Source organism: Pungitius pungitius, chromosome 20 (genome assembly GCF_949316345.1).
Source record: "Pungitius pungitius chromosome 20, fPunPun2.1, whole genome shotgun sequence".
Taxonomy (NCBI): Eukaryota; Metazoa; Chordata; class Actinopteri; order Perciformes; family Gasterosteidae; genus Pungitius; species Pungitius pungitius.
Genome location: NC_084919.1, coordinates 7,003,927 through 7,027,655, shown reverse-complemented (window position 1 = coordinate 7,027,655; position 23,729 = coordinate 7,003,927). Strand labels below are relative to the sequence as shown.

Here is a 23,729-nt window from a genome sequence, read left to right as displayed (position 1 = left end):
GCATTTGATGTCTGAAATAAATGCAAACTGAGCTAGTTATAAAGTGTCCTTAACAGAGCTTTGGTGAGTAGAAAGGCGAGTGCACAGCAACCTTGTACGGAACCAAAGGAGAGCTACAAACATTGCTATGTAATGTGTCATTTTGATTTGTACATATTTTAACAAAGATAATTTGAATGGTGATTTTATGAATAGCAGTTTTTATTTTATGTAGTTAATTCTTATATAATCAAATTATTATGCAGGGGTTAAACACAGTTACATTTCAACACTTTAAAGGTCTTAATTAGGGACTTCTAATCATATTTCTATATTGCAGAAATTGTTGTGGACAATAAAATATTGAAACATTTTCATCAAGTTCATAAAAATGATAAGTCACACACAGTCATCTGCTTTATTGTTTGATTTAAGATCATCTTTCAACCTTTGGAAGGAGACTTTTGATGGGTCACATGAGATGCAACCTGACCGTGCATTCATTTACCGAACATGTGATTCCATAACTTATAAAAAGGAAGGTGAAGTTATTTTCTTCAGTAAGAAAAGGAAATTTCCAGAAGAAAGTCCATTAAAACCTCAACTCAGGTAAACATTAAATGATATTCTGAGATATTCTTGGTTTTTGGTTTTAAGGGGTAATTAAGAATTCAATTTATGTTTTCAATGATACTTGGTGTTTAGCAGGTTTTTGTATTTGACTTGATGTCAATTAGAAACAAGTTCAACGTTGTCTATGCCAGACTTGATACGGGTTCTTGTACCAGCAATTATACTTTCAATTCATCAGATATTATTCTGTCGTAAATGAAAGATGTTGATTTGAGAAAATAACAGCTGATATTCTTGCAAGCAAAAAATATAACAAGCCCCTCCTTTTGAATTGGTTTTAACTATGACTTGCAAAGTATAAAGTTACACGCTAACAAATAAATAAATTACCTGTAACTATATTGTGTCCTCTGTACGTCAAATTCTGCAACATGAACTACAACACAAAGGTCACTCTGCATAAAAAGGACACTCCCGAGCGTCGCCCCCTGGTGGACGTATCTCAGTCCAGGTGCTTCTGTCCGATTCGACTGCCGTGTGCTTTTCCTCAGGATGCATCCACCGGCTCTCCTGTGTGCGCTTGTGACGCTCTCCGTCGCCCGGGCTCGGCCTCACCTCCCCGACGAGATGGTCGAGCTCGTCAACGGGGCCGACACCACCTGGACGGTGAGTCATTTCGGGGGCGTTTCACGGGTATTGGGTGTCTCTCATTTAAACCGCCACTCCTCCACCTCCAGGCCGGCCTGAACTTCCACAACGTCGACGTCGGCCACGTGAAGGGACTGTGTGGGACGTTACTGAACGGGCCGAAGCTGCCAGAGGTGTAAGTTTAACCACGAGGGAGTGTGTGTCCGCGGGGGGCCCACTCTGCCCGGGCTGCTCAGTGACCGTTTCTCTCTTGGGTCAAGGGTGCACAGTACCGAAGGCATGAAGCTCCCGGACAGCTTCGACGCGCGCCAGCAGTGGCCCGACTGTCCCACCGTCCGGCAGATCAGAGACCAGGGATCGTGCGGCTCCTGCTGGGTGAGACACACACCCAAATAAAAGACACAGCGGCGGTGGATCGGGGGAAAGTCATCTGGTATCTTAAACCCTTGTGTTGCCTTCGATCCATTTCCCCCCCGCAGGCCTTCGGGGCTGTGGAGGCGATGTCGGACAGGCTGTGCATCCACAGCGGCGGTAAGATCTCTTTGGAGATCTCTGCTGAAGACCTGCTGTCCTGCTGCGAAGAATGTGGCATGGGGTTGGTATTTGAGCAGAACAAAGCAGTGTATTTCCAGAGGAAGATTTTAAGTCACATTTTTCTTGTGGACGCAGCTGTTTGGGCGGTTATCCGGCTGCTGCTTGGGAGTTCTGGGCAAAGAGGGGCCTGGTGACGGGCGGCCTGTACGCCTCCGACGTTGGTAAGTGGGTCTGTGCAGCTTTCTCAGGAAGTATTCGAAAGAAAGTGACGCTCATGAGGTGCCCGGCGCGTGACAGGCTGCCGACCCTACAGCATCGCTTCCTGCGAGCACCACGTGAACGGGACCCGTCCCCCCTGCCAGGGGGAGGTGGAGACTCCCAAGTGCAAAGAGCAGTGCGTCGATGGACACTCGCCCTCCTATCAGAAGGACAAGCACTTCGGTACGGACCTCCGAAAACGAGCCGGCGAGGCGAGAGACTCGCCGGCTGGGCCTCCCGTGGTCACATATGGTGTCTCCCTCCGCAGGCAGACGCTCGTACAGCGTCCCGTCCCAGGAGGAGCAGATCATGACCGAGCTGCTCAAGTACGGGCCCGTGGAGGCCGCCTTCTCCGTGTACGCAGACTTCCTGCTCTATAAGACGGGTGAGGCCGGTTTGACTTTGTCTCTCGAATAGCCACTACTCTGAAAACTGTATGGTGTAGAAACCTCTCGTCAACGCACGGCCCTCAGGCAAAATCAAACTTAAAACCTTCTAAAACCTGGCATGTGTGCAGTTCCACCAAAGAGGGATTTGTCCTTCTCAGATTGTTGCATTTGAATTAGCAAAATTACATTTTTACAAAGGTAACCTCAGATGGGTCTGTCTGTCCTCGACTCAAATCTTAAAATGAGGAAAACCACCGTAGTGGTCGCACCAGACCTGTTTCATTGTACTCCGTGCTGCTCTACTGAAGGTGTGTACCAGCACGTGACAGGTGAGATGCTGGGAGGTCATGCCATTAAGATCCTTGGCTGGGGGGAGGAGAACGGGACGCCTTACTGGTTGGCTGCAAACTCCTGGAACAGTGACTGGGGAGATAAAGGTGCGACAAAACCAGGGTTTGGAACGTTCTGGGCCACTTATTCTGTATGTCACATGATTCTGTGTCTTATCATTTCAGGTTTCTTCAAGATCAAGCGTGGAAATGATGAGTGTGGTATTGAGTCGGAGGTGGTTACGGGAATTCCACTTAACTAAAATAAACTAGTCGTGGCACTTAAGTATTGCATTTAAAAAAAGAAATTATTATGAGATTTCATGTAATAAACAGAGAATAAATGGACAGCTTTGTGTGCTTGCTTTGTTATTGTTAATAGATTAATCAAAATGTTTATGTCCAGTTTCTTTCTCAAATGAGAGTGTTTCTAGAGCTTCACAAGGGAATTTAAAAGGTCTGTAGGACAAGTTAGACTATCTAATAGGGTACAGCTGGGACTTCTTGTTTGAGGCTGAATGTGAAGTTTTTATGTGCATGTAAAAGGGATCATCTGTTATGGCCTGTGAGTTGTCAACATGGCCAGTACACAAGAAGTGGACATAAATAGACTTAAAGATTACGGATTCTTTTTTCTATCCTTACAAAGCTTGAACATATAGAAAAGAGCTCTCACTCTACTTCGATTTCTAGGAAGGAAAAAGGCGGTATTTTATGTTCAAAGTCAAGAGCAAATTTGATTGTTTAACCATAATATTGCCGTTCTGGCAAAATGCAACAAGATCCCACCTAACTGATTCGTTCTTTTCAACTGGAGTTGTCTGTTTAAAAAAAAAACTTATGCAAGTGAAAATTAGAATGATGCATTGTTTATGTCACCCATGTAATGACAAATGAACACCAAATAAAACGTAGTCTTGTGAAAAAAAAGGGGAAAGCAAGAAGTGCACTTTACATATAGACCCACAAATATAGTAAATCTCCCCATAAGCCCCCAAAACCATCATCTTATCAAACACACACTTGTGCAGGGTGACGTTAGCTATGGAAAGTACTGTAACGCTCAGTGCTGCAGCGTAAATAAGGAGGCGATGACTGGCTTGCAACTCCGGTGCATTTATTTATGGAAATACAGCTCAACTTCGGTCACTAATGGCCATGACCACGCCGTTCGAACACTTCCGCAAACACGGCCCCCCCAAAACTCGGGTTGTCTCGCGAGACAATCCCCCCACCTCAATGGTCTCGTATAACCACAGCTGGTAACATTAATGCATAACGCGAATTGCAGATTTTAAAAAGGAAGAAGGAGAAAGATAATGACGGCGCATGCGCATCAGTTAACTTCCATATTTGTAGTCCGTCTGTAAATACCCGCACCCATCGTGAAGGACGTACCGTTATGACACGAGACGGAGGCGTCCTTTGACATTGGAGGCGTCTGTTTCAGCACACGATCTTCGGTTGCCGGTCCGAGTGAACCAGGAAGAAGCGGCGGGCTACCGGAGGGGGAAAAAAAACCGTTAACGAACCCGCAGGTGGATGGCGGCTTTTTTTTTTTTTCGCCATCACTGTCAGAGGTGATGAGGACGCGTCGCTGAAAAAACGGAGCGGCTGTAACCACATCTGTACACGTTAGCCGCCGGTGATGAAGGCAGGTTGTCAGGCGTTACCGTAACCTTTCCTTTGATGCATCTCTGTGCCGTGGTGTCGGTCACGGAACCGTTAAACCGCTAAGCTAGCCGGGTGTTAGCTCTCTTCTGCAGCTAACCAAGTAAGACGATAGCGATGTTTTTAACACATTCGGAGCTCTGGAGAACATACTGGGAGTGTGTTTCCAGACCGTACACCGTGTTCCTGTGCTCCCTCACGGCCGCGCTGTGCTACCTGTGGGGCCGCAAGCGTCAGGTCAGTCTCCGCTGCATCGACCTCTCTCCCCCGGGAGGAGTTATAACCGCTGACAGACACATTCATAAACACTTGGGATTGAAATGAAGTGTTGCCGTTTATTATGTTACGCATCCATTTATATAAAACTATGAAAAACAGCAAATCCAGGACGTGCAAATGTTTTCCATTTATTACTTGATATCGTACTTTGACATGTATTCAAGGTCCAGCCATCGATTGGATGTCAAGTAACGTTACTCAAGTGGGTGTTGGTTTCCTGCCACGTAATACTCGTGTTGTGTGCTATGTTCCAAAAGTCATCTGCACTTTAACTTGTACAGAACTAATTTTCGGGTTGTGTTTTTTTTACCATCACTACAACCCCCTTTAAACAGATGTTGTGGTACCTCACATACCACACCATCTGTGTTTTTACGTGTATTCCTGTCTTGTCACAAACACTCATTTCTAGAAACCTGTCTTTTTTTCTTCTTTTTTTTTTTTTTGTCACTTGGCCTCGTTTCCTCCGTAGACACCAGCCCTGGTCTCTGGCCAGGCCTTCGGTGCATTCCTCTACAAGCACTGCCCCGTGGTGGCCGAGCGCTTCAGTCCCACTCCGTGGTGCTGGGGAGGCCGCCTGCAAACCCTGGTCTGCGCCGTCCTCAAGTCCCGCCCCCCCGTCACCTATCGCAAGTGAGAAGAACCTCATGCTCGCGTTCCCTTTGCGCTGATGTGGACCCTTAACCTACGTGTTCTTGTGATCCCCCCCCCCCCCCTTCATCCATCAGTGAGCTGATCCCTACGGTCGACGGGGGTCAGATTTCTCTGGACTGGATGGACAATCCGGACAGCGCGACCTACCCGGACTCCTCTACGCGGCCCACAGTGCTGATCCTCCCGGGCCTGACGGGCAACAGCAAGCAGCCCTACGTGCTGCACGCCCTCAACCAGGCTTGCCGCCGCGGCTACAGGTGCGTTGTGCTCCTGGCGTGTCCCCCTCCCTCTTTGATGATACATCCTTAAGAAGGATTTTATCTGTGAGACACTGTCAGAACTGACAGAACTTTCATTCAAGCGACTTAATCAGAACTAAATGACCTTGACGGAGTAAGAGTAAAGTTTGACTTAAACAGAGCATGCATCATTTCTTTTCATTTCATTGAATTTAATATCCGGTAGCAGTGATCCTAGATGTGGTCTTTTTCCAGATGTGTGGTTTTCAACAACAGAGGGCTCGGAGGCGAAGAGTTGTTGGTGAGTGCAATCATTACCGAATGAACTATGACCTGCAATGAGAACTGCGCTGTTGTTTGGTTGGATTTATATTCAAACCACAACTGCCCACCGTCTTAGCAAACACATATTTTACTTACACAAAAAATAGGCTTTTATCTTAACCGTAAAGTACTGCAACTGTGACTATAAGGCTGATAAGGCTATAAGGTTTGGTATTAGGACACACCTGCAGGCTAATTTTAATACATAATCTCCTTGCAGAAGCAATAAGATATTTAGTAGTTTTTTCACTGTTGGAAAATCCTGAGAAAAAAGTTACTTGTTAACAATAGATAAAACAAATATCACTGAGTGTATCCACAGCCTCTTCTAGCTTATACTGTGAGTCTGTGCCTTAGAGCTCCATTGTTGTCTAACATCTATTATTTCATAAAGGTCGACACTGTCATTTCTTTTTTAGTCAAACACCCGTTATTAATTCTTAGATGAAAAAAGTCCATTTGCTCCTGCGTGAGTAACTCTACAGTGGACATACAATTACATTCCCTCTTTGAGTCCCAGTTCTAAAGATGTTAATATTTAGTGGATACATTTGAGTTAAGAGACTTAACTAAGTCAATGTAGGTTTTAGTTGTTAAAGCAGCTGTAACACTGACGCTGCCCCTCTATCCCCTCCGCTCGCTGCAGACGCCCGTCACCTACTGTGCAGCCAATACCTCAGATCTGGAGCACGTGGTGCAGCACATCAAAGGACTTTACCCATCGGCCCCGGTGCTCGGTGCTGGTGTGTCTTTGGGAGGGTGAGTCAAAGCATTTCAACCGCTTGCATTTCTTATTTCATTCTGTCTTTAATCCAAATTTGCTGTTTTATTTTCCTCTCCTATCGCCCTGCACAGCATGTTGCTATTAAACTACCTGGCCCGTAAGCGCACAGACTCGGGGATGGTGGCAGGCATCACCATCTCGGCTCCCTGGAATGCGCTCAAGTCGGCGGCTTCAATGGAAGAGCCGCTCAATTGGCTGCTCTTCAATCGATACCTCACCGCCGGCCTGTGTAGTGCTGTCACCAGGTGGGACAAGTCACATCTTTCTATCAATTCATGCCGTTAGTTTATAAAGGCGTTGTCGACTCAGTTTTACATGTTTCTCACAGGCACAGGAAGGTCCTGGAGAAAGTGGTGGATATCGAACATGTCTTGAAGGTAGGGTTTGCTTTTCTTCAGTCTGAGTTTGTGGTTTCCTTCTGCGGTGTGTTCCATGGTTCCTTTCCCCTTTGATTCAGGCGCAGACTATCCGCGAGTTTGACGAACGCTTCACTTCTCTGCTGTTCGGTTATAAGTCTTGCTCCGACTATTACTTTGATGCCAGCCCGGACAACAAACTGCACAATACAACAGTTCCCATCTTGTGCCTGAACGCTGCAGACGACCCCTTCTCTCCCCAACACGGTGAGTGGACCACAGGGGAAGGCGGGCATTGTGTTGGGCCCTCTGGTTTTGTAGCTCTTCACTCGCCAGATGTTGTGTTCAATTGGCTGCAAACGGGACGCAGTGGTGCGCTTTTTTTTAATGTGGGTTTTGAATGCATTGTGAGAAGGCCGCTGCATAATCCTTTCTCTGGTGGTTAACATTTCAGTCCCCAGTGCAACAAAGGACCGGTCCTAATGAATGTTCTAGTGATGTTTTTTTTTTTTTATTGTGTTTTTTCTCGCTCAGCCTTCCCGCTGAGCACGATCCAGAGCCTGCCTAACGTCGCCCTGCTGTTGACGGCCCACGGTGGACACATCGCCTTCCTGCAGGGTCTGTTCCCCCGGGGGGAGAGCTACATGGAGCGCCTGTTTGGCCAGTTTGTCCAAGCCGCCTTCGAACACCCCAAGGACATCAGGAAAGCCTGCGGCGTTAAGGACGAGCACGCGTCGCCCCGTTTGTAGGATGAATGCAAGCTGAGAAGAGGTAAAAAAAAAAAAGCTGTTCACAAAAGTGCATTGCTCAGCTTTGCATGTCATCAGCATGCGGCAGACATGTTGGGCCACGGCGTGAGCCCAGAGTGACCAGCTGTAATGTACAATCGTGTGGCCTCGCTGCAGCAATGCTCTCTACCTCCTCGTCTTCTCAGGTTCTCCTTTAATGCTTTTCAAAAGTGCATAACTAAGGTAATGCTTCATTAAACCCTACAAAAGGATTAAGAAGAAAAAAAAAGTCAATATAATTGACTATAAATCAATTTTAATCATAATGTTTCTCCCACACGCCGTCCCAACCGGACTTGATGCACTGTAGTGTGTGTTGAAACCAAAATGCACTTTTTATTAAAAACATTGTCTTTTAAGTGCAAAAACTATTCTGAAATGTAATTTAAATTGAAATGAAAGGAATGTTAATCCACACGTATACCGTTTATTTTGCCTGGTGGGCTACTTTGGTTTTGCCAGATTAGCTTTCCTTAAAGTGTGTAACATTTGTAATAGGATTATTCTCCCTGCGTGCATGCTTTACGCACAATACTTTGGAAAGGAAGTCCTGCTAACAGTTCAGTTATTAAAACTCTCTCCACCTGAAAGCACCAACACGGCGGGAATGCACACATCTACCATGGCGATGAAGACCGGTTCATCATCTGAGTTTTGATTTTTAGATAAAAAACTGAACTGTAAATATGAAAAAGTATTGTGTGCTTGAATGTGCTTCTGCAGTGTGTTTGGGTGCTATGTAAATGATGTAGTATATCACAGGTGAATAAGCTGACATTGTATAAAGGACTTGAGGTAGTGTTCTTTTAAAAAAAGAAATAGTGTGAGTTGTAATCTGCCTATTGTTTGACACAGACGCACAATGTCTGCAGAATAGACAATAGAAGAAAAAACAGGATTTAGTTTATCAAAAGACGTTGGTTTGTTTTGAATTTAATCACTGATTTGAGCTCGGTTGGTGTGCGAGCTGAATGTCTTTTCAACTGTGTGTGTGTGCGTGTGTGTGTGTGACCAATGGTGCACTGATGAAACAATTGAAATGACCTTGTTGTTAGTTGTTGGACTCTTAACAAGAAATGTGAATATTGCCACAGCAAATGTTGCCAATAGTTGTTGTATTAGGTTTATTTACTCTTTCACTTGCAATTATCTTTTTCAGTGTTGCTTCTGTATGAGCTGTAGCCACAATCAGAGTGTTTGCAATACCAGTTAAAGATTGTTACCGTGCACCTGAAAAAACTTTTGGCATTCTGAACAATCTTGATGTTTTTTTTTTTTTTGTAATTACACTTGAAATTAAAGAATTATAACCATATGTATGTGATTTCTTTTGCGATTTCACGTCTTGAAGACGTCCATCACACGGGATACAGTGGCTGCCGAGTTCCCTTTAAATCAACTCTAATCGCCATACTGGTCTGAATGGGAAAAGGTCACAAAACACACGCTGCCAGCCACTGAGTTCCTTCCTGCCCCTCAGCTGAAACCCGAGAACCTTTATCTCTGATCGGCGGGGTCGATGTCATTTATTAACCAGTAAGTATCAATAATTAACAGTGAGGGATAAAAAGGCTCACGCCCTCTGTCACAATGCTAACCCTTCAGCCTCATATAGGCTCATTTCATTAATGCCATTTGCTCTGTGGAAAGAACTAACAACTTAGGCACGTTCTAACTTAGCATTTTATAGCAGATGTAATCAAAGTTGTCCTGGTGGCCCCTCAGCATTCATGATTTCCTTCAACTCCAGCTGTCACTTATGTGAACGTGACCCTGAGGGGAAAGACACACACTTCTCATTTGATGAAGAGATTGTTCTTTCTCCTCGGCGTGCAAAACAATTAAAATTGTGCATTTTGGCAGGTGCGCTTTATTTCTTTCACACCCCAAAATGCAGCTTTTTACCAGTGCATCCCCCTCCTCCTCGTCCTCTTCTCCTTCCTCCTGCCTTCCCACACCTCTACCTGATGTGATGTGGGAGGAGCCTAGAGATGTTGTTAATGATTCAACACCGGAGCGGCTGAGATTGACAGAAAGACAACCGGGAAGAAAGATTGAGGGCGAGACAGAGAGCGTAAGAGAAGCTCAGACAGTAAAAAGCCAAAGAGCCGACCTGGGGAAGTGTGCAGCGGCAGAAGATGAGGTGATGCCAGAGGGGGTTGCAGGCTGCTCAGGTGTGTCTGGAGGTCAGGTACAGGTCTCCGATACTCCCGGCGAACTGGTGTGTGAGTGCTTCAGGGGGATTGTTCGGCTCCTATGATCCACGCGGCCTCTGTAGGCGTCTACTCTCCTGATCCACGCGCACACTGCAGGTGAGTGTGTCTTCATATCGCTGGTGCTCTTTTTTTCACAGCTGTCCGTTATGAGGACAAAAGAGGTTGAGTCCATTTGTTTAAAGGGAAAACTTTTACCGTCACAGGCTTTTTTCTTTTTTTGTTTAGCCTTATTGAGGCAATGTGGTTGTTGCCTATTAAGTAAAAGGATGATGATCTTCTAGAAAACCCAAATACACTAAATACCCCTCGCCACCTTTTCTTAACATTTCCCTGCATTTTTTCCATCACCCGTTCCCGTAGCTGCTGACAAACCCGACAGACTGAGAGAAATATCTCAGTATTTTCTTCCCATTGCGTCACCAGAATCAAAGAATACGGCGAATCCTCCCAAACGGTGTTTTTAAGTCCCAGCTGCAATTCGAACTTTAAAATAATGTTCGCTTTCTCTCCCTCTCTTTCTCGGTTTTGCTGGGGGGACAGTGGATTAAACCCCCCCATGGCTGATTTCACTTTCTAGTATGTCTAGTATAAATTTTTTCTAACTCGTAAAACTTAAAGAGATAATTATCTCTCCTGCAGCACGAGGCCTTTCGGCTCTGCAGCGGCCTCGTGTTCTGCACTGGAGCGGAGTAACACACTGTTGTTCATACTGAATCATCTATCACATCCAATTTGGCTCACAGCTGTAAAGATGCTTGGTCGGAATGATGTGTTCTTCTTCAACCTCCTGCACGGACTCACATCCAACAAACATCCCTCTTTAAAAGTAGATCAGCAGCCATTTTATTTTCACGCCAGGGTTTGATTGGCCTTTATGATTGACTCAAACGTAATGTCTAATCTCAGAGCTGTCCAATGTTCACAGCGTGGGGGGGGGGGGGGGGGAGCGGTTACTGGGGATGTGATCTCGTGATCTCGTCCACCTGCTGAAGCCCATGTGTGTGTTTAGGATATTGGTCCCGTGACCTTTGAGGATTTTAAAGGCTCGTGTGCACTTATTTGTTGGGTTGTCTCCCCGTGTCAAACCCAAACACTAAATGATACAGCAGAGCCCGTTAATGTCCCCCTTATTGCCAAAGCAAACACCCTGTGAGGCTTTAATAAACAGCAAAGCGTCTGCAATAAAGGAGCTAATGACAAAGGTTTTGATTCTGTCCACAGCTCTTTAGCGATCGGAAGGCAGGGCCCTGTTGGCTGTCCTTCGTTAGGCTGCATTATTCAGCGGGGGCTCTCGCTGGGTGCAGGCAGCGCAGCGGGTGAAAAGGCATCAGTACAGGTACATGCTGTTGAAGTATGAGAGCACGGCGGTTCGTGCACATGTTGCGTGTTTGGTGGAAAACAGGCGCGATAGTGCTGCAGGCTGTCTTCACTCCGTCCACTCCTTGTCATCTATATTTTGTGGTATATATAAAACATTTCTTTTATCCTGCAGTCATGGAGAAGAAACTGGAGGAGCTGAAGCAGCGGCTAGAAAAACAATGTATGATCAACCAGGAGCTGCAGAGGCAAAACAAAGACCTGGGTGAGTACAATTCTAACTGTGCGCCGTTAAAGAGAGATGACTTCTGCGTGACACTACGTCTCGTCAGCGGCTTCCTTGCGGTACCTGGTGCTTCAGGTGTGTTCTCCTGCTTTTGTCCCCCGCAGAGCAACGACTGCAAGAGAAGGAAAAACTTCTGCAGGAGCTGCACGGCCATTACGAAGACCTGGGTAAAGAAGCCACCCCGGGGGCGAGGTGACCTTTGACACCACATTCAGCTGCAGGACGTCCGCAGTTAATTGTTGTTGCCGCTGTTTTTCCCCGTCTCAGGCGTCCCCTCGCAGGGCGGAAACGCCGTCGAACCGGAGATCAGGAAGAGCCGCGCCGCTGTCATCGCCTCTGAGCCCCTCCCCGAGACCCTGGAGATACGCAAGAGGGCCAAGAAGGTGGCCAGGTTGGTAGCCGGCGCCCTGCCGATGGCAGAATATCTGCCCGGCATCTTTTTAAAAAAGACCTCCCCCCCCACCCCCCCCCACCACCAGCGAGACCAATCTGATCATCAAAGCCATCCAGAAGAATGACTTCCTGAGCCGCCTCGACGAGGAGCAGACGGCCATGATGGTGGATGTGCTGGCGGCGTCCAGCTACAAACCCAACGAGGATGTGATCAAAGAGGGCACTGAAGGAGACAGCATGTACATCGTAGCAGGTGTTGTTTTTTTTTCGTCTGCCCCTGCTGTGGCCGTGGATTTCGTTTTCCACGTTTTTTAAATCTTTGTTTTTTCCCACCCAATCTTTTAGCTGGTGAGCTCGTCGTCACCCAGGCAGGCCAAACCCTCCGCAGCCTGACCACGGGGGATGTGTTCGGGGAACTGGCCATCTTGTACAACTGCAGAAGGACAGCTACGGTCAAAGGTCGGCCCCTGAGGGATCATTTGGGATGAGTCGTGTTTTTCCATTGTAACCTTGTCTAACATGGGGGAAAAAACCAAGACTCCCAGCTGCTCTTCTCTTTCACTTGTTGCAGCTAAGACAGCAGTGCGTCTGTGGTGCATGGAGCGACAGACCTACAGGACCATCATCACCAACAAGTCCAAGAAGAAGCGAGAGCAGCTGCTGGGCTTCCTGAAGACGTTAGTTCATGAGGACAAATTTAATATCTATATTTATATGATTGATTTGGTGGTTTCCTGTTATCGCTCAATGCCATCAAGTAACTGCTTAACTTAAATGATGTGTAACAACTATCTCGGTGCTGCGTCATTATGGGTTCGTCGTCACAGGTCTCGTACTCTGAAGGAGCTGAACGATGTCCAGCTGTCCAAAATAATAGATTCTATGGAGGAGGTGTGTACTTAGATGTCCCAGTGTGAACTTTGTGTGGTATGAGTGACTGCTGATCATGTGAAATCAAAGCAGAAATACACTGTTGGCTGTTTAGTTCCTTGGGTTTTTTATATGTTTTTTTGTTTCTGACACATTTTAAATCTCAGTAGCCTGGTAAGAAGGCACGTTTAATATTTGTGGTGCTGTCCTTTAAATCAAATACTTTATGTCCCCTCACCGGATGGAGTTTTGCATGTGAAAAGGACAGTTTCTAATCCTGTTTGTCTCCCGCAGGTGAAGTACCAGGACAAAGATGTCATAGTTAGAGAAGGAGCAGAAGCAAACGCGTTCTACATCATCCTGAAAGGAGAGGTATGGTGTTGTTTTTGTGCGTTGCACCAGCCTGTTCATAAATATAAATGCACTTGTGATGTCTTCCTCCCCGCCTCGTGTATTTTCGCCCTCAGGTCTTGGTGACCAAGAACGTGAACGGGCATCAGAAGCAGATTCGTAGGATGGGGAAAGGCGAGCATTTCGGGGAACAGGCCCTCATACGGTAACCACGGCGACACATGCCTCAGGGCATTCGTTGGAGACTCGTGCAACCCCTGGTGCTGTGTGCACCTCCTTCAGGCTTCTCTGGCACTATGGTTGCACAACGTGACGGCTAGGTTCTCGCTGTTGAGTAACAGGAACTTGCTTCACCAAGTTAAAAAAAAAAACACATACTTGAACTCTTCTGATCTGTTGGTGTCCAAAATAGTTCAAATCTTATGTAGCCACCTTCTGGCAGAAAACAGCATAAAAACCAAGTACATTACAGTTCAACAAAAGATAGATAGAGGTAATATTGGCTTTTTTAATACAAATGCAATTGTTTTATTGGTTTATTAAACGTAGATGGGGACAGTATAAAGATCAATGGAAAAATAAACAAACATGTGACGAGGGAATGTCCTGTGAAAAATCAAGAAACCATGAGTCATAGTGCATTCAGGTAGAAAAAGAGTCTTATTTCTCTTATTATCCTGACAGTGATGACATATAGTTTCACACGCAGTGTCTCTCCTCCTGCAGGGAAGTCTTGAGAACCGCCACCTGCAGCGCTGAGGGCCCCGTTACCTGCCTCTCCATCGACAAGGAGTGAGTGGCTCCATATCAGGCCCCCCATGTCACATGTGTATCCACTGCATGAGCATTTTGTTGTGTGCTCTTTTTGTTCGGATTGATGCTGTTTTCACTGGCGACACCTTTCGTTTAGGGTGTTTGAAGAGACGATTCCCATAGAGCACCTCGAGCTGTTTGACGAGTAAGTGCAGCCAAACACTTTGTTGTAACATCAACGTGAATCCTTTGAATGTCTAAAAGGCTGCACTGATTCATTCGTTTTTTTACTTCCAGCTCCAAAGTGCTGCAGGAGGCACAAGCTTCGGAAAAGTCGAGGTGAGCGGTTGTTGAAGACGATGAGACCGAGTGGATGGAGGCCATGAGGTGTAAAACGAACATGATAACTGACATAAAAAGGTTCCTTGAGTGAAATAGCCTTTGCTTTCTGATGCGTCTCATCAGTAGCGGCTCCACTCTGAGGTTCAAGGACCTGGTCCCGGTGCTGTACCAGGAGGGACGCTATCAAGGGGATCCCGTCACGCTTGGAATCGGAGGGTTTGGTCGTGTGGAGCTGGTGAGTCTGTTTGTCTTACGTAGGCGGTCAATAAAAACTTTTAAACAGAAAGATGTCTGGACATTCTTAAGAAGTATTATTTCGATTTTTCTTGATCCCTCCCGCTTATAAATCTTGAAATGATGCTGTAAATAAAATATTATATCCAATTTATATTCACAAACACTAAGACTTTAGTGATGACTGTTGTTTTTTTCTCATTTTAAGATGACCACAGTGAACCATGGAGAACTTTACGCTATGAAGCGAGTCAGCAAGAAGCACATTGTTGCTAAGAGACAGGAGGAGCACATGTTGTTTGAGAAAAAGATCCTCAAAGCAACCCAGTGCAACTTCATTGTCAGGTATCTATTCTCCTCCTCATTTATTTGATGCGTAAAGCCAGTTTACTGTGCAGATAACCTGGAGGTGTGAGTCGGTAGTTAATTTAATCCAGTCGTCTTTCTCTCTCTGCAGCCTTCACGCTGCTTTTAAAGACACACGATACATCTACATGGTCATGGAGTTCTGTGTGGGAGGAGAGATCTGGACCAAACTCAAAGAAGTGTGAGAAAATAGAAAAAAAACGCTTTCCTCATTTAGATGTTTGTTCAAGCGGAATATTGGGGGTGCGCTGGTTTTTCGCGAGGTGGAACCATTCCTCTAAAATCCCCTTTTCTGAGCGTCGCTGCCAAGTGTGAAGCAAGGTCATTCGCCGGTTGGTAACCAAACGTAAGCTGGCCGAGGAGAAGGTTGTTGAGGAGTGGTGTCTCTGGTTTTCAGAGGGCGTTTTGACGAGCCCATCGCCGTGTTCTGCACTGCCTGTGTGGTGGAGGCCTACGCCTACCTCCATAAGAAGAACATCATGTACAGAGACCTGAAGCCCGAGAACCTGATGATGGACATAAAGGGCTACGTCAAACTGGTTAGCACCCACCGGAGTTTGAGTGTCCATCTTTAAACTGTTTCAGCTTAATTCGGTTTTCACATGCAGCGCATGTGTGTGTCGGCAGGTGGACTTTGGTTTCTCCAAGGAGATGGTGCATGGAGACAAGACCTATTCGTTTGTGGGTACCCCCGAGTACATGGCACCAGAGATCATCAAGAACCAGGGACATGACTTCGCAGTGGACTTCTGGTCCCTCGGCGTCTTGATTTATGAGCTATTGGTGGGAAGGTAATACTTTCACACCTGACCCTATTTCTGGTATCCTGCAAGGTTTATAACAGACAGACTTAAGATTTAACTATTTTAAGCAGAGTAAGTCACGCAGATGTTAACCAGTAGATGGCAGTAGAGAAATGTGACTTCTGCACAATCTGAAATCCAAAGGCAGGGCTTGAAATTTCTCAGCACCAAACTAGATTTTCTTTTAGACCGTAGAACGATTGAAACAACAGTCTTCTCTTCTACTTGTCAGCCCGCCGTTTTCCAGTTCAGAGCCTCAGAAGATTTATGCAAAAATCTTGGACGGGGTGCTCAAGTACCCACCTTACATGAGCGAGGCCGCCAAGTCCATTATCAGCAAAATGTGCAGGTGAGGCAAATATGTTGATTCAAATCTATTGAATAATCCTCTCCCAAAACGGAGCTGGCTCTTGTAGTATGTATGTAAAAATGCTAATCATACAGTTACCCTCACCTCAACATAGCATGAATTATTGAACACATTAGTTCAATCGATTAAAATATACACTTTTTGTGTTTATGATCATCGATTGGATGGGCTTTGTATTTTGTATTGCTGTTTTGAATGCAAATCTCTTAAAACGTGTAATAAATAAAACATTAGGTGAGTTGGGCCTCTCTGCATGATGTATTGTGTTAATGATTGCAGGCCTCGGCCCGGTCAGAGGTTAGGAAACACCAAGAACGGAATCAGAGAAGTCCGGAATCACAGGTAACGGTAGCCGGGTGATGTGCGTGGGTGTTAGACAGGCGAAATAGAGGTGACCCCTCGTGAACCTTTGTCTAATCCTCTTGTTTTTACCGCTCGCTGGCTTTCTCACTCTCATCGTGTCTGGCGTGTAATCATCCTCCTTCTCCTCCCTTCAGGTGGTTCAGCAGCATGAACTGGCACAAGCTGCGCGTGGGTCAACTCGACGCCCCCACAGTCCGGCTCATACGCAAGGCAAGGAAAACTAGCCGAGCCGTGTTTTGTAATATTGTTACTAGGTGTACAGTGACTTGTACCTTTTGTTTGACTCAAGGAAAATCGAGAAAAAGAACACGTCCGTTTTATAAGATATGTATAAACGTATGAAATATTGGTTCAATGTCACAAGGTCACATGACAATCCATCTTTGTCTGGTGAGCCGGAGCATGGCGGTTCTGTAAAAAAGACAATAACCAAGAGGTCAGCGTGGCATCCGTTGCATCCCACCTGGGAAGTGGGTCTGTGAAAAGAAGAGCAAAGAATGGCACAAAATATTTGCTTTGGTAAAATTAAACAGATTTGTCCAATTACGGGCATGTTTTTTTTTTATGTTCATGGCCAGGCAGGGAGGAAGCAACACGCTATTGATAAAAACTCAGTTTGACAGGAATATGTGTGTTAAATGTATCCACAAGTTTCAATGGACTGATATTTTCTCCTCCTTCAGGGCCCTTGCTACATCAACTTTGATCGTTTCCCTCTTGATCAGACGAAGGCGGAGGAGGAGTTCTCCGGCTGGGACCGCGACTTCTGATGTTAAAAGGATCAAAGGCCCCGAGAGTTTCACCTAAATTTGGAACCAAATAAAAAAATGAATGTACCCTCAGTTGAAGCCAAAAACATGATGGTAGAAGGAGCTTCTTATTGAAACTTCATACTAATTAGATTATAAAATCAGAAGTGGAACTGCAGTATTTTTGTGTTTTCTGTTGTCACAGAGACACATCATAGAGACACATCATAGATACACATCATAGAGACACATCATAGAGACACATCATAGAGACACATCACCTGGGTGGAAAACGGGCCAATAAATATGTGTCAAGCCGCGTTGTTTGAACATTCCGTTTCAATGAAGAAGTGTCGTTAACATCATCCATACGACACTCTTTTCTGATTAGAATACTAATTGGTGCAATCAGTAAAGTAGAGCTCCTACTGAGCCTGACAGGAAGACGTATACTGATTTTATATGTGTATTGTATTCAAATGTGTATTGTTCTTTTGGATCTATGTTGATTTTAGAGATGAAATATGCGTATCTGCTATTCGACAAGTTGGTAAATATTTGAATATTGTTAAAGATGTTTTTATTGTAAACTATCACTTAATCTTTCCCCTTTATGCATGCAGAGTATATTTACCCAACATGATTGTATAATAAGAGAATTTCTACTCAACTTTTAAATAAAAGTACTCTTTTATGAATGAGTTAGCTGTGTTTATTTCATATACTTCTCCACCATTGCATTCCTATCCAATCCCAAATGTATGAAAAGATGCTCCTTTTAGTTTTTCCCAAATCCCACCAAAAACGACCAGAGTAAACAATGATGCAGTGAGGACAATTATCTGGAATGGGGCGCAAAGTTTCCAGGATTATTCTCATTGATTGCAGCTGATTGTTTTGCTCCAGAGGAGCGGGCTTTCTCTTGTCAGCAGGTTGAAGGCAGCAGGTTTTTTTTCCTTCCAATCAATGCCTGTGAATATCCAACTGAGACTGTGGTTTTCCACAACAGAAAGAAAAGACCCTCATCAAGGAAATCATATCTTTCAAGGGGAAAAGCCTACCAATGGTTGAAGCCAAGTATGTTCATGCACATTTTGAAGTATCACATTCAAGAAGCTGTATGGAAATAATCAAACATGATAGAGCTTTCCCAATTCCTGCCTTTGCTTGAGGTGGTTTCTGCATTTGATGCGCTTAATGGGATGTGGAAACGCCTTTGAGGCTTATATTCTGTGAGGGGCCGTTTAGGACTCTCGTGCACACTACTGAGACACTTACACCTACACACATACTCTGTAAAGCTATGCATCCACATATATAAAACATTATACATATTCATCTGAAACACTTACACGTACATTTGAGAAACACACACATGTATATGCACATACATCTTACTAGTATATACACATACATCACACTAGTGAACGTAAGAGAATCTCACTAGTGAGCTTAGGAGCATCTCACTAGTGAACGTAACAGCATCTCACTAGTGAACTTAAGAGCATCTCACTAGTGAACGTAAGAGCATCTCACTATTGAACGTAAGAGCATCTCACTAGTGAGCGTAGGAGCATCTCACTAGTGAACGTAAGAGCATCTCACTATTGAACGTAAGAGCATCTCACTAGTGAGCGTAGGAGGATCTCACTAGTGAACGTAAGAGCATCTCACTAGTGAACGTAAGAGCATCTCACTAGTGAACGTAAGAGCATCTCACTAGTGAACGTAAGAGCATCTCACTAGTGAGCGTAGGAGCATCTCACTAGTGAACGTAAGAGCATCTCACTAGTGAGCGTAGGAGCATCTCACTAGTGAACGTAAGAGCATCTCACTAGTGAGCGTAGGAGCATCTCACTAGTGAACGTAAGAGCATCTCACTAGTGAGCGTAGGAGCATCTCACTAGTGAACGTAAGAGCATCTCACTAGTGAGCGTAGGAGCATCTCACTAGTGAACGTAAGAGCATCTCACTAGTGAACGTAAGAGCATCTCACTAGTGAACGTAAGAGCATCTCACTAGTGAGCGTAGGAGCATCTCACTAGTGAACGTAAGAGCATCTCACTAGTGAGCGTAGGAGCATCTCACTAGTGAACGTAAGAGCATCTCACTAGTGAACGTAAGAGCATCTCACTAGGGAACGTAAGAGCATCTCACTAGGGAACGTAAGAGCATCTCACTAGTGAGCGTAGGAGCATCTCACTAGTGAACGTAATAGCATCTCACTAGTGAACGTAAGAGCATCTCACTAGTGTGTAAATCTGACTAGCATACAGATGGCATCTCAGTTACAAGGCGGAAGCAAAGAGGGCTGTTTTTGAACAGCGCAAAGCGCCAATACACCCTTCCATAATATGCTTTGGACTTGCCCGTCCTTATATAGGTCCAAGTTTGTAAATACTCCCATATTTAAGTCACCGAATGTAATTTTAATATCTTTTTTTTTTTCAAACCAGAAGTTAGTTGTTTAAGCAACATTTCTGCGGTCGAGGTGTCAGCATTCAGCCTTTGTAACAATCACAGTTTACGGGTTCCCTTTTCTCTGCCTGGCAGTCTTAAGTCCATCAGCCTCAGTGTTAACACCTGTGTTGATTAATTATTGGAGGCACCTGTGTGCAGTCGCTCTGCTGTTTGCTCTCCGCTTGGCTCTGCATGTAATGTTTGTGGGTATCTGTTTCCGTGTGATGTAGTCCTTATAAATGATTAGCTAGCCGGCCTTGCTGCAGTGATTTTGTTCCCCACAGTTTCTGTTATTTGCCTCAGTTTTATAGAAAAGAAAACAATTTGATTCATGTTTTTTTTGTTTCTGTTCTGACAATGCTCCTATTCCAATTTCCTATAATCTCTTTGAAAGTCTTTTTTTCTGTGACGCAAAAAAGTCATCCTTTCCTTCTCAATACTCAGCAGTGCGTCGGCGTGCGGCGAAGCTTGCACATGTGTTGAATAAGCTTATGTAGCATGCGAGTTAATGCATCAGCACGTTGCTTGTGATGTGAATGTTATATAACCTCATCAATCAATAATCAGCGTTTGCATTCTGTGGCACTCAACCGTTGGAAAATATATATTTTCTCCTGACACAATGGATGATTGTTAGTCTGCGAGCAGTGAGGAGAGACACCAATTTAGACTAACTGGAGAGAGGGTGTGCAAACACCATCGCTCTACTCGTGCTTCTAAAACCTGATGGAGTCGCCTTGCTTCCCGGAAATGGTCAGATTTAATATAATAGTAATGGATATTAAAAGACAGTATTTCATTTTTTCCCCCCCGCCATTATAAAATAAATGATTTGAACTTGAAAGGGAAATGTTGAAGCGCTTTCCTGCCAGTAATCACAGTGTTGTGTGACGCTGTTCACGAGTATTGAATTAATTGCAGTCGTGATTCAGCTTGTGCATCTATTGAATAAATGGCTCATAAAAGCTCTTCAGACACTTGTCAATAGCTGTGTGGCTCCTCACTGTGATCGATCTTCTTTATTAGTTTACTGAGAGCCTTTCATTAAAAGCTTGAAACCTACCTTATGATGTTGGATACGTTACATTTTTGCAACGTTTTTGAATCTAAAACTTGAATCCAATTACACATAAAACGTTGAGTTGCTGGTGCTGTTGTAATAATAATGCTAGATCTTCTGCATCTGTTTCTCTCAAGAGGCCTGCAGCCATTTCAAATTTCCCAACAGGCCAAACCTTTTTGCAAACCAATCAGTTACAGGAATTTAGTCGTGCTTGAACTTTCCGCGTAGGAAGATGGATCTAAAGCCGTTTCCTCATTTGGCCTCAATGATTGGTTTCTCTTGTGCATGGATGCTCTCGAAGCCCTCTGGAACAGCTGTACTTATAGGATCACACTGGTCTTATTTCCATACTCCAGTACAAACACAGGGGCTGAGGAGGTGAATGTTGCGCAACAGCGTGTCCAAGGTACTTACGGTTAAGGAAGATAGAGGAAAGAACAGTATGCAAACGTTCCTTTAATTAACCTTACCTGCCCGTCATCAAAGCTGTGGTGTAAAATAATTAAGGACCGCTTCAAGGGCACAAGTATTGGGGCCTGCAGCTTTTAAATGTAATGGAGCAGAAGTTTATATTCAATATTTTTTTGTGGAGGATGGCCAAACTATGGCTTATTAATTGGCTTAATCTTTTTGTAATAAACGATAACTTGAGCATATTTCTAATATAGTTCAATGGCACATCCTAGTTCAAACAATTTGTAAAATCTAAATGTCACACTTGCAAATCAAAGTCTTGAATCAGAATCTCTATCCTCTTGTACAGATTTGCACACAACGTCATTTAAACGAACACTTAGGCAGTAAGTACATACAGCAGACTAAGTGTACTTACTTTTATTCAAAATGAATGGCACCAGGCCAAAATAAATGATTATCCTAGTGTATGTAGTTATTGGATGAAATCTATGCATTTATTAAAGGCCCTAAATCCTTGAAACTATCAAAAGCACATGGTCTACAATCTGTGGATTTGCGGTTGTATCGAGTTAAGACTCAAGTGGAACTGGACGTATCGTATAAATAAAACGTATCAATAAAAGTAAAATGAAGGGAATAATTCAAGGTTGGTAGTGGAAGAGTGAGGCTTATCTCCATGGAAACCCTTTCTATCTTACCTGTACTAATTTGAAATTCAGGCAATCATCTCGTAAAAGCACTTATGAATATCCAAATAAACTTTCTTAAGATAATTGTTTCTAGAGGAAAACCTGGAAGAATCAAAAAAAAAATTCAATTCATTAAAAATTGTCCCAATACATGTCAAAGTCGCTGAAGAGCCCTGTCAGCTGTACCGTGCTGTCAAAGCTGAAATGTGTCTAATGGAGTAAAAATCTTTCCACAGCTGATCGTGGGAAGGTAAATAAAATGCTTTGGTTAATGTCCCCAGTCTGCACAGCCTCTCACTTAATATCTGCAAGATTTTGAAATGAAATCAGTGAGGTATTACTTGATATGTTATAACCCCTGAATAGAGTGCATAATGATGGCAATGATTAGACATGAATTTGGAGCTATATTAAAAATCAAAGTGTTGGGTGCTCTCATTACAATTTATCAAGGGAGCTTTCTATTACTGTATATCCAAAGATATATATATATATATATATATATATATATGCATGATCCATCTGGCGCATTGATGCAGTAAAGGTCAGGATGTCATTCATCCCCTCTGCAGCACTCTGGACCCGAAAGGAACATTCCTCAGGGAAAGGTTCTGCTTAAAACCCTTCCCCTTTTTGCTGGTAGAGTTGGTATTCCCCTTAAAATGACTTTTCGAGTCTGTTATTAGGTGATAGAAAAGGTCAATTATGTCAAGGGGCTTGTTGAGTGCATGTAAAATGTAAAACCAAGATTGTGATTATGTTTTTTTCTCTTTCATTTTGCTGGTTAGGTGGAAACCTAAAGGTAATTACAACAGGAAGTCACTGCTTCTGGACCTCCGTCAATAAATAGTTACAACACAAAAGTCTTCAAAAGATAATTGACAGAGTGGCGTCGATGTTCCAATCGAACAGCCGAAGTGCATGTTGTACAATTCCTCTGAAAGTCAACGCAAGACAGACGTTGTTGAGCATTGATCTAATTCCATAAAGCCCCACATGCCTTTCCCTTTTCGTGTTTCTACAGCGACACAAGTACTAGTGACACAGACGCTGACCAACAAAGCAGTCAGGAGATGGAAAACTGCGTCTCTCACAATGGAGAAAGAACTGAACCAAAACCGATCCTCTCTCACTCGTTCAACAGTGAGTTCAGTTCTCCCAGGTGCAAATAACTAAATAAACTAAAAAAAGAACACATTCACACACACACACCACACCGTGTGGTCAAAGTGGGCCCGGGTGATGCCCCGGACAGTAGGGGTTGGGCGCTGAGTCACCGTCTGTCTCTGATGTCCCTGCAGACTGCAGAATCACCGACCTGGTTGTGAGGATATTCCCTCTTTGCATGCAAGCTCTGGTTTGATGACATTTGACAGACTATGCTGTAGATAATACAGTCGCCGCCCCCTTCACATTGATTAGGTCCAATTCAATAAACATATAACATATAAACGTATTTTGTATATTATTGTAGGTTGTGCACGTTCGAAGGCTCACAAATACCCACTGAGCCAAAAAAGAACACTGATGTTTTGGTGTGTCTATATAAAGCCTGTCTACAATCAACTCATTGGTGAACCATGCTGGCTCCCATTTGGAGGGCACAGAGTTGAAGGGGTGGGCAGGGGGGGGGGTACTCTCTCAGTGTAATGCAGCATCGAAGGGATGTGCTCATGGCAGGGATGTAATTTCACTGTACCTTTGGAGTAAATAACTGGAATAACTGGACGGAAACAACCGTCACAGAACTGAATCAGGGAGAGTTTTGTCTTCCTGTGGCTGCTTGTATGTTGCATTCATGTCATTTACACACCAGGAAACAGAGGACGGAAGGTAAGACAATAATCCCACCGTGCAAAAGGTCCGAAGGGAAATCCTTAAA

The 23,729-nt window shown here is 44.4% G+C and overlaps 3 protein-coding genes across 6 annotated transcripts; all 3 read left to right on the top strand.

Moving 5' to 3' along the window:
• The first annotated feature begins 21 nt into the window (after positions 1–21).
• On the top strand, positions 22–3,499 carry LOC119194664 (cathepsin B-like). The gene is made up of 9 exons (XM_062559563.1): positions 22–1,218; positions 1,290–1,375; positions 1,461–1,575; positions 1,680–1,795; positions 1,870–1,955; positions 2,032–2,175; positions 2,261–2,377; positions 2,690–2,818; positions 2,897–3,499. Exons 1-9 carry the CDS (start codon positions 1,105–1,107, stop codon positions 2,971–2,973), a joined length of 984 nt encoding a protein of 327 aa, XP_062415547.1. The 5' UTR covers positions 22–1,104; the 3' UTR covers positions 2,974–3,499.
• Positions 3,500–4,038: 539 nt separating this feature from the next.
• Positions 4,039–9,099, top strand: LOC119194663 (phospholipase ABHD3-like). Of its 2 annotated transcripts, none has more exons than XM_037448922.2 (9): positions 4,039–4,618; positions 5,133–5,293; positions 5,389–5,571; positions 5,809–5,854; positions 6,524–6,636; positions 6,733–6,906; positions 6,990–7,038; positions 7,119–7,284; positions 7,552–9,099. In XM_037448922.2, the coding sequence occupies exons 1-9, from the start codon at positions 4,499–4,501 to the stop codon at positions 7,764–7,766; spliced, it is 1,227 nt and encodes a 408-aa protein (XP_037304819.2). In that variant the 5' UTR covers positions 4,039–4,498; the 3' UTR covers positions 7,767–9,099. The 2 variants fall into 2 exon arrangements, with proteins under 2 accessions (XP_037304819.2, XP_037304820.2); XM_037448923.2 differs by having other exon boundaries at positions 4,041–4,364; positions 7,552–9,098.
• Positions 9,100–9,841: 742 nt separating this feature from the next.
• prkg3 (protein kinase cGMP-dependent 3) lies at positions 9,842–17,917 on the top strand. 3 transcript variants are annotated; one of them, XM_037450297.2, is made up of 23 exons: positions 9,842–10,117; positions 11,243–11,357; positions 11,514–11,603; positions 11,729–11,791; positions 11,892–12,015; positions 12,104–12,270; positions 12,363–12,476; positions 12,589–12,694; positions 12,845–12,908; positions 13,182–13,259; positions 13,355–13,443; positions 13,965–14,030; positions 14,149–14,196; positions 14,289–14,330; positions 14,460–14,568; positions 14,776–14,912; positions 15,025–15,114; positions 15,331–15,472; positions 15,561–15,724; positions 15,969–16,085; positions 16,386–16,448; positions 16,604–16,679; positions 17,153–17,917. In XM_037450297.2, the coding sequence occupies exons 3-23, from the start codon at positions 11,516–11,518 to the stop codon at positions 17,237–17,239; spliced, it is 2,034 nt and encodes a 677-aa protein (XP_037306194.1). In that variant the 5' UTR covers positions 9,842–10,117; positions 11,243–11,357; positions 11,514–11,515; the 3' UTR covers positions 17,240–17,917. The 3 variants fall into 3 exon arrangements, with proteins under 3 accessions (XP_037306194.1, XP_037306192.1, XP_037306193.1); XM_037450295.2 differs by having other exon boundaries at positions 14,457–14,568; XM_037450296.2 differs by lacking the exon at positions 11,243–11,357 and having other exon boundaries at positions 14,457–14,568.
• Positions 17,918–23,729: the final 5,812 nt, after the last annotated feature.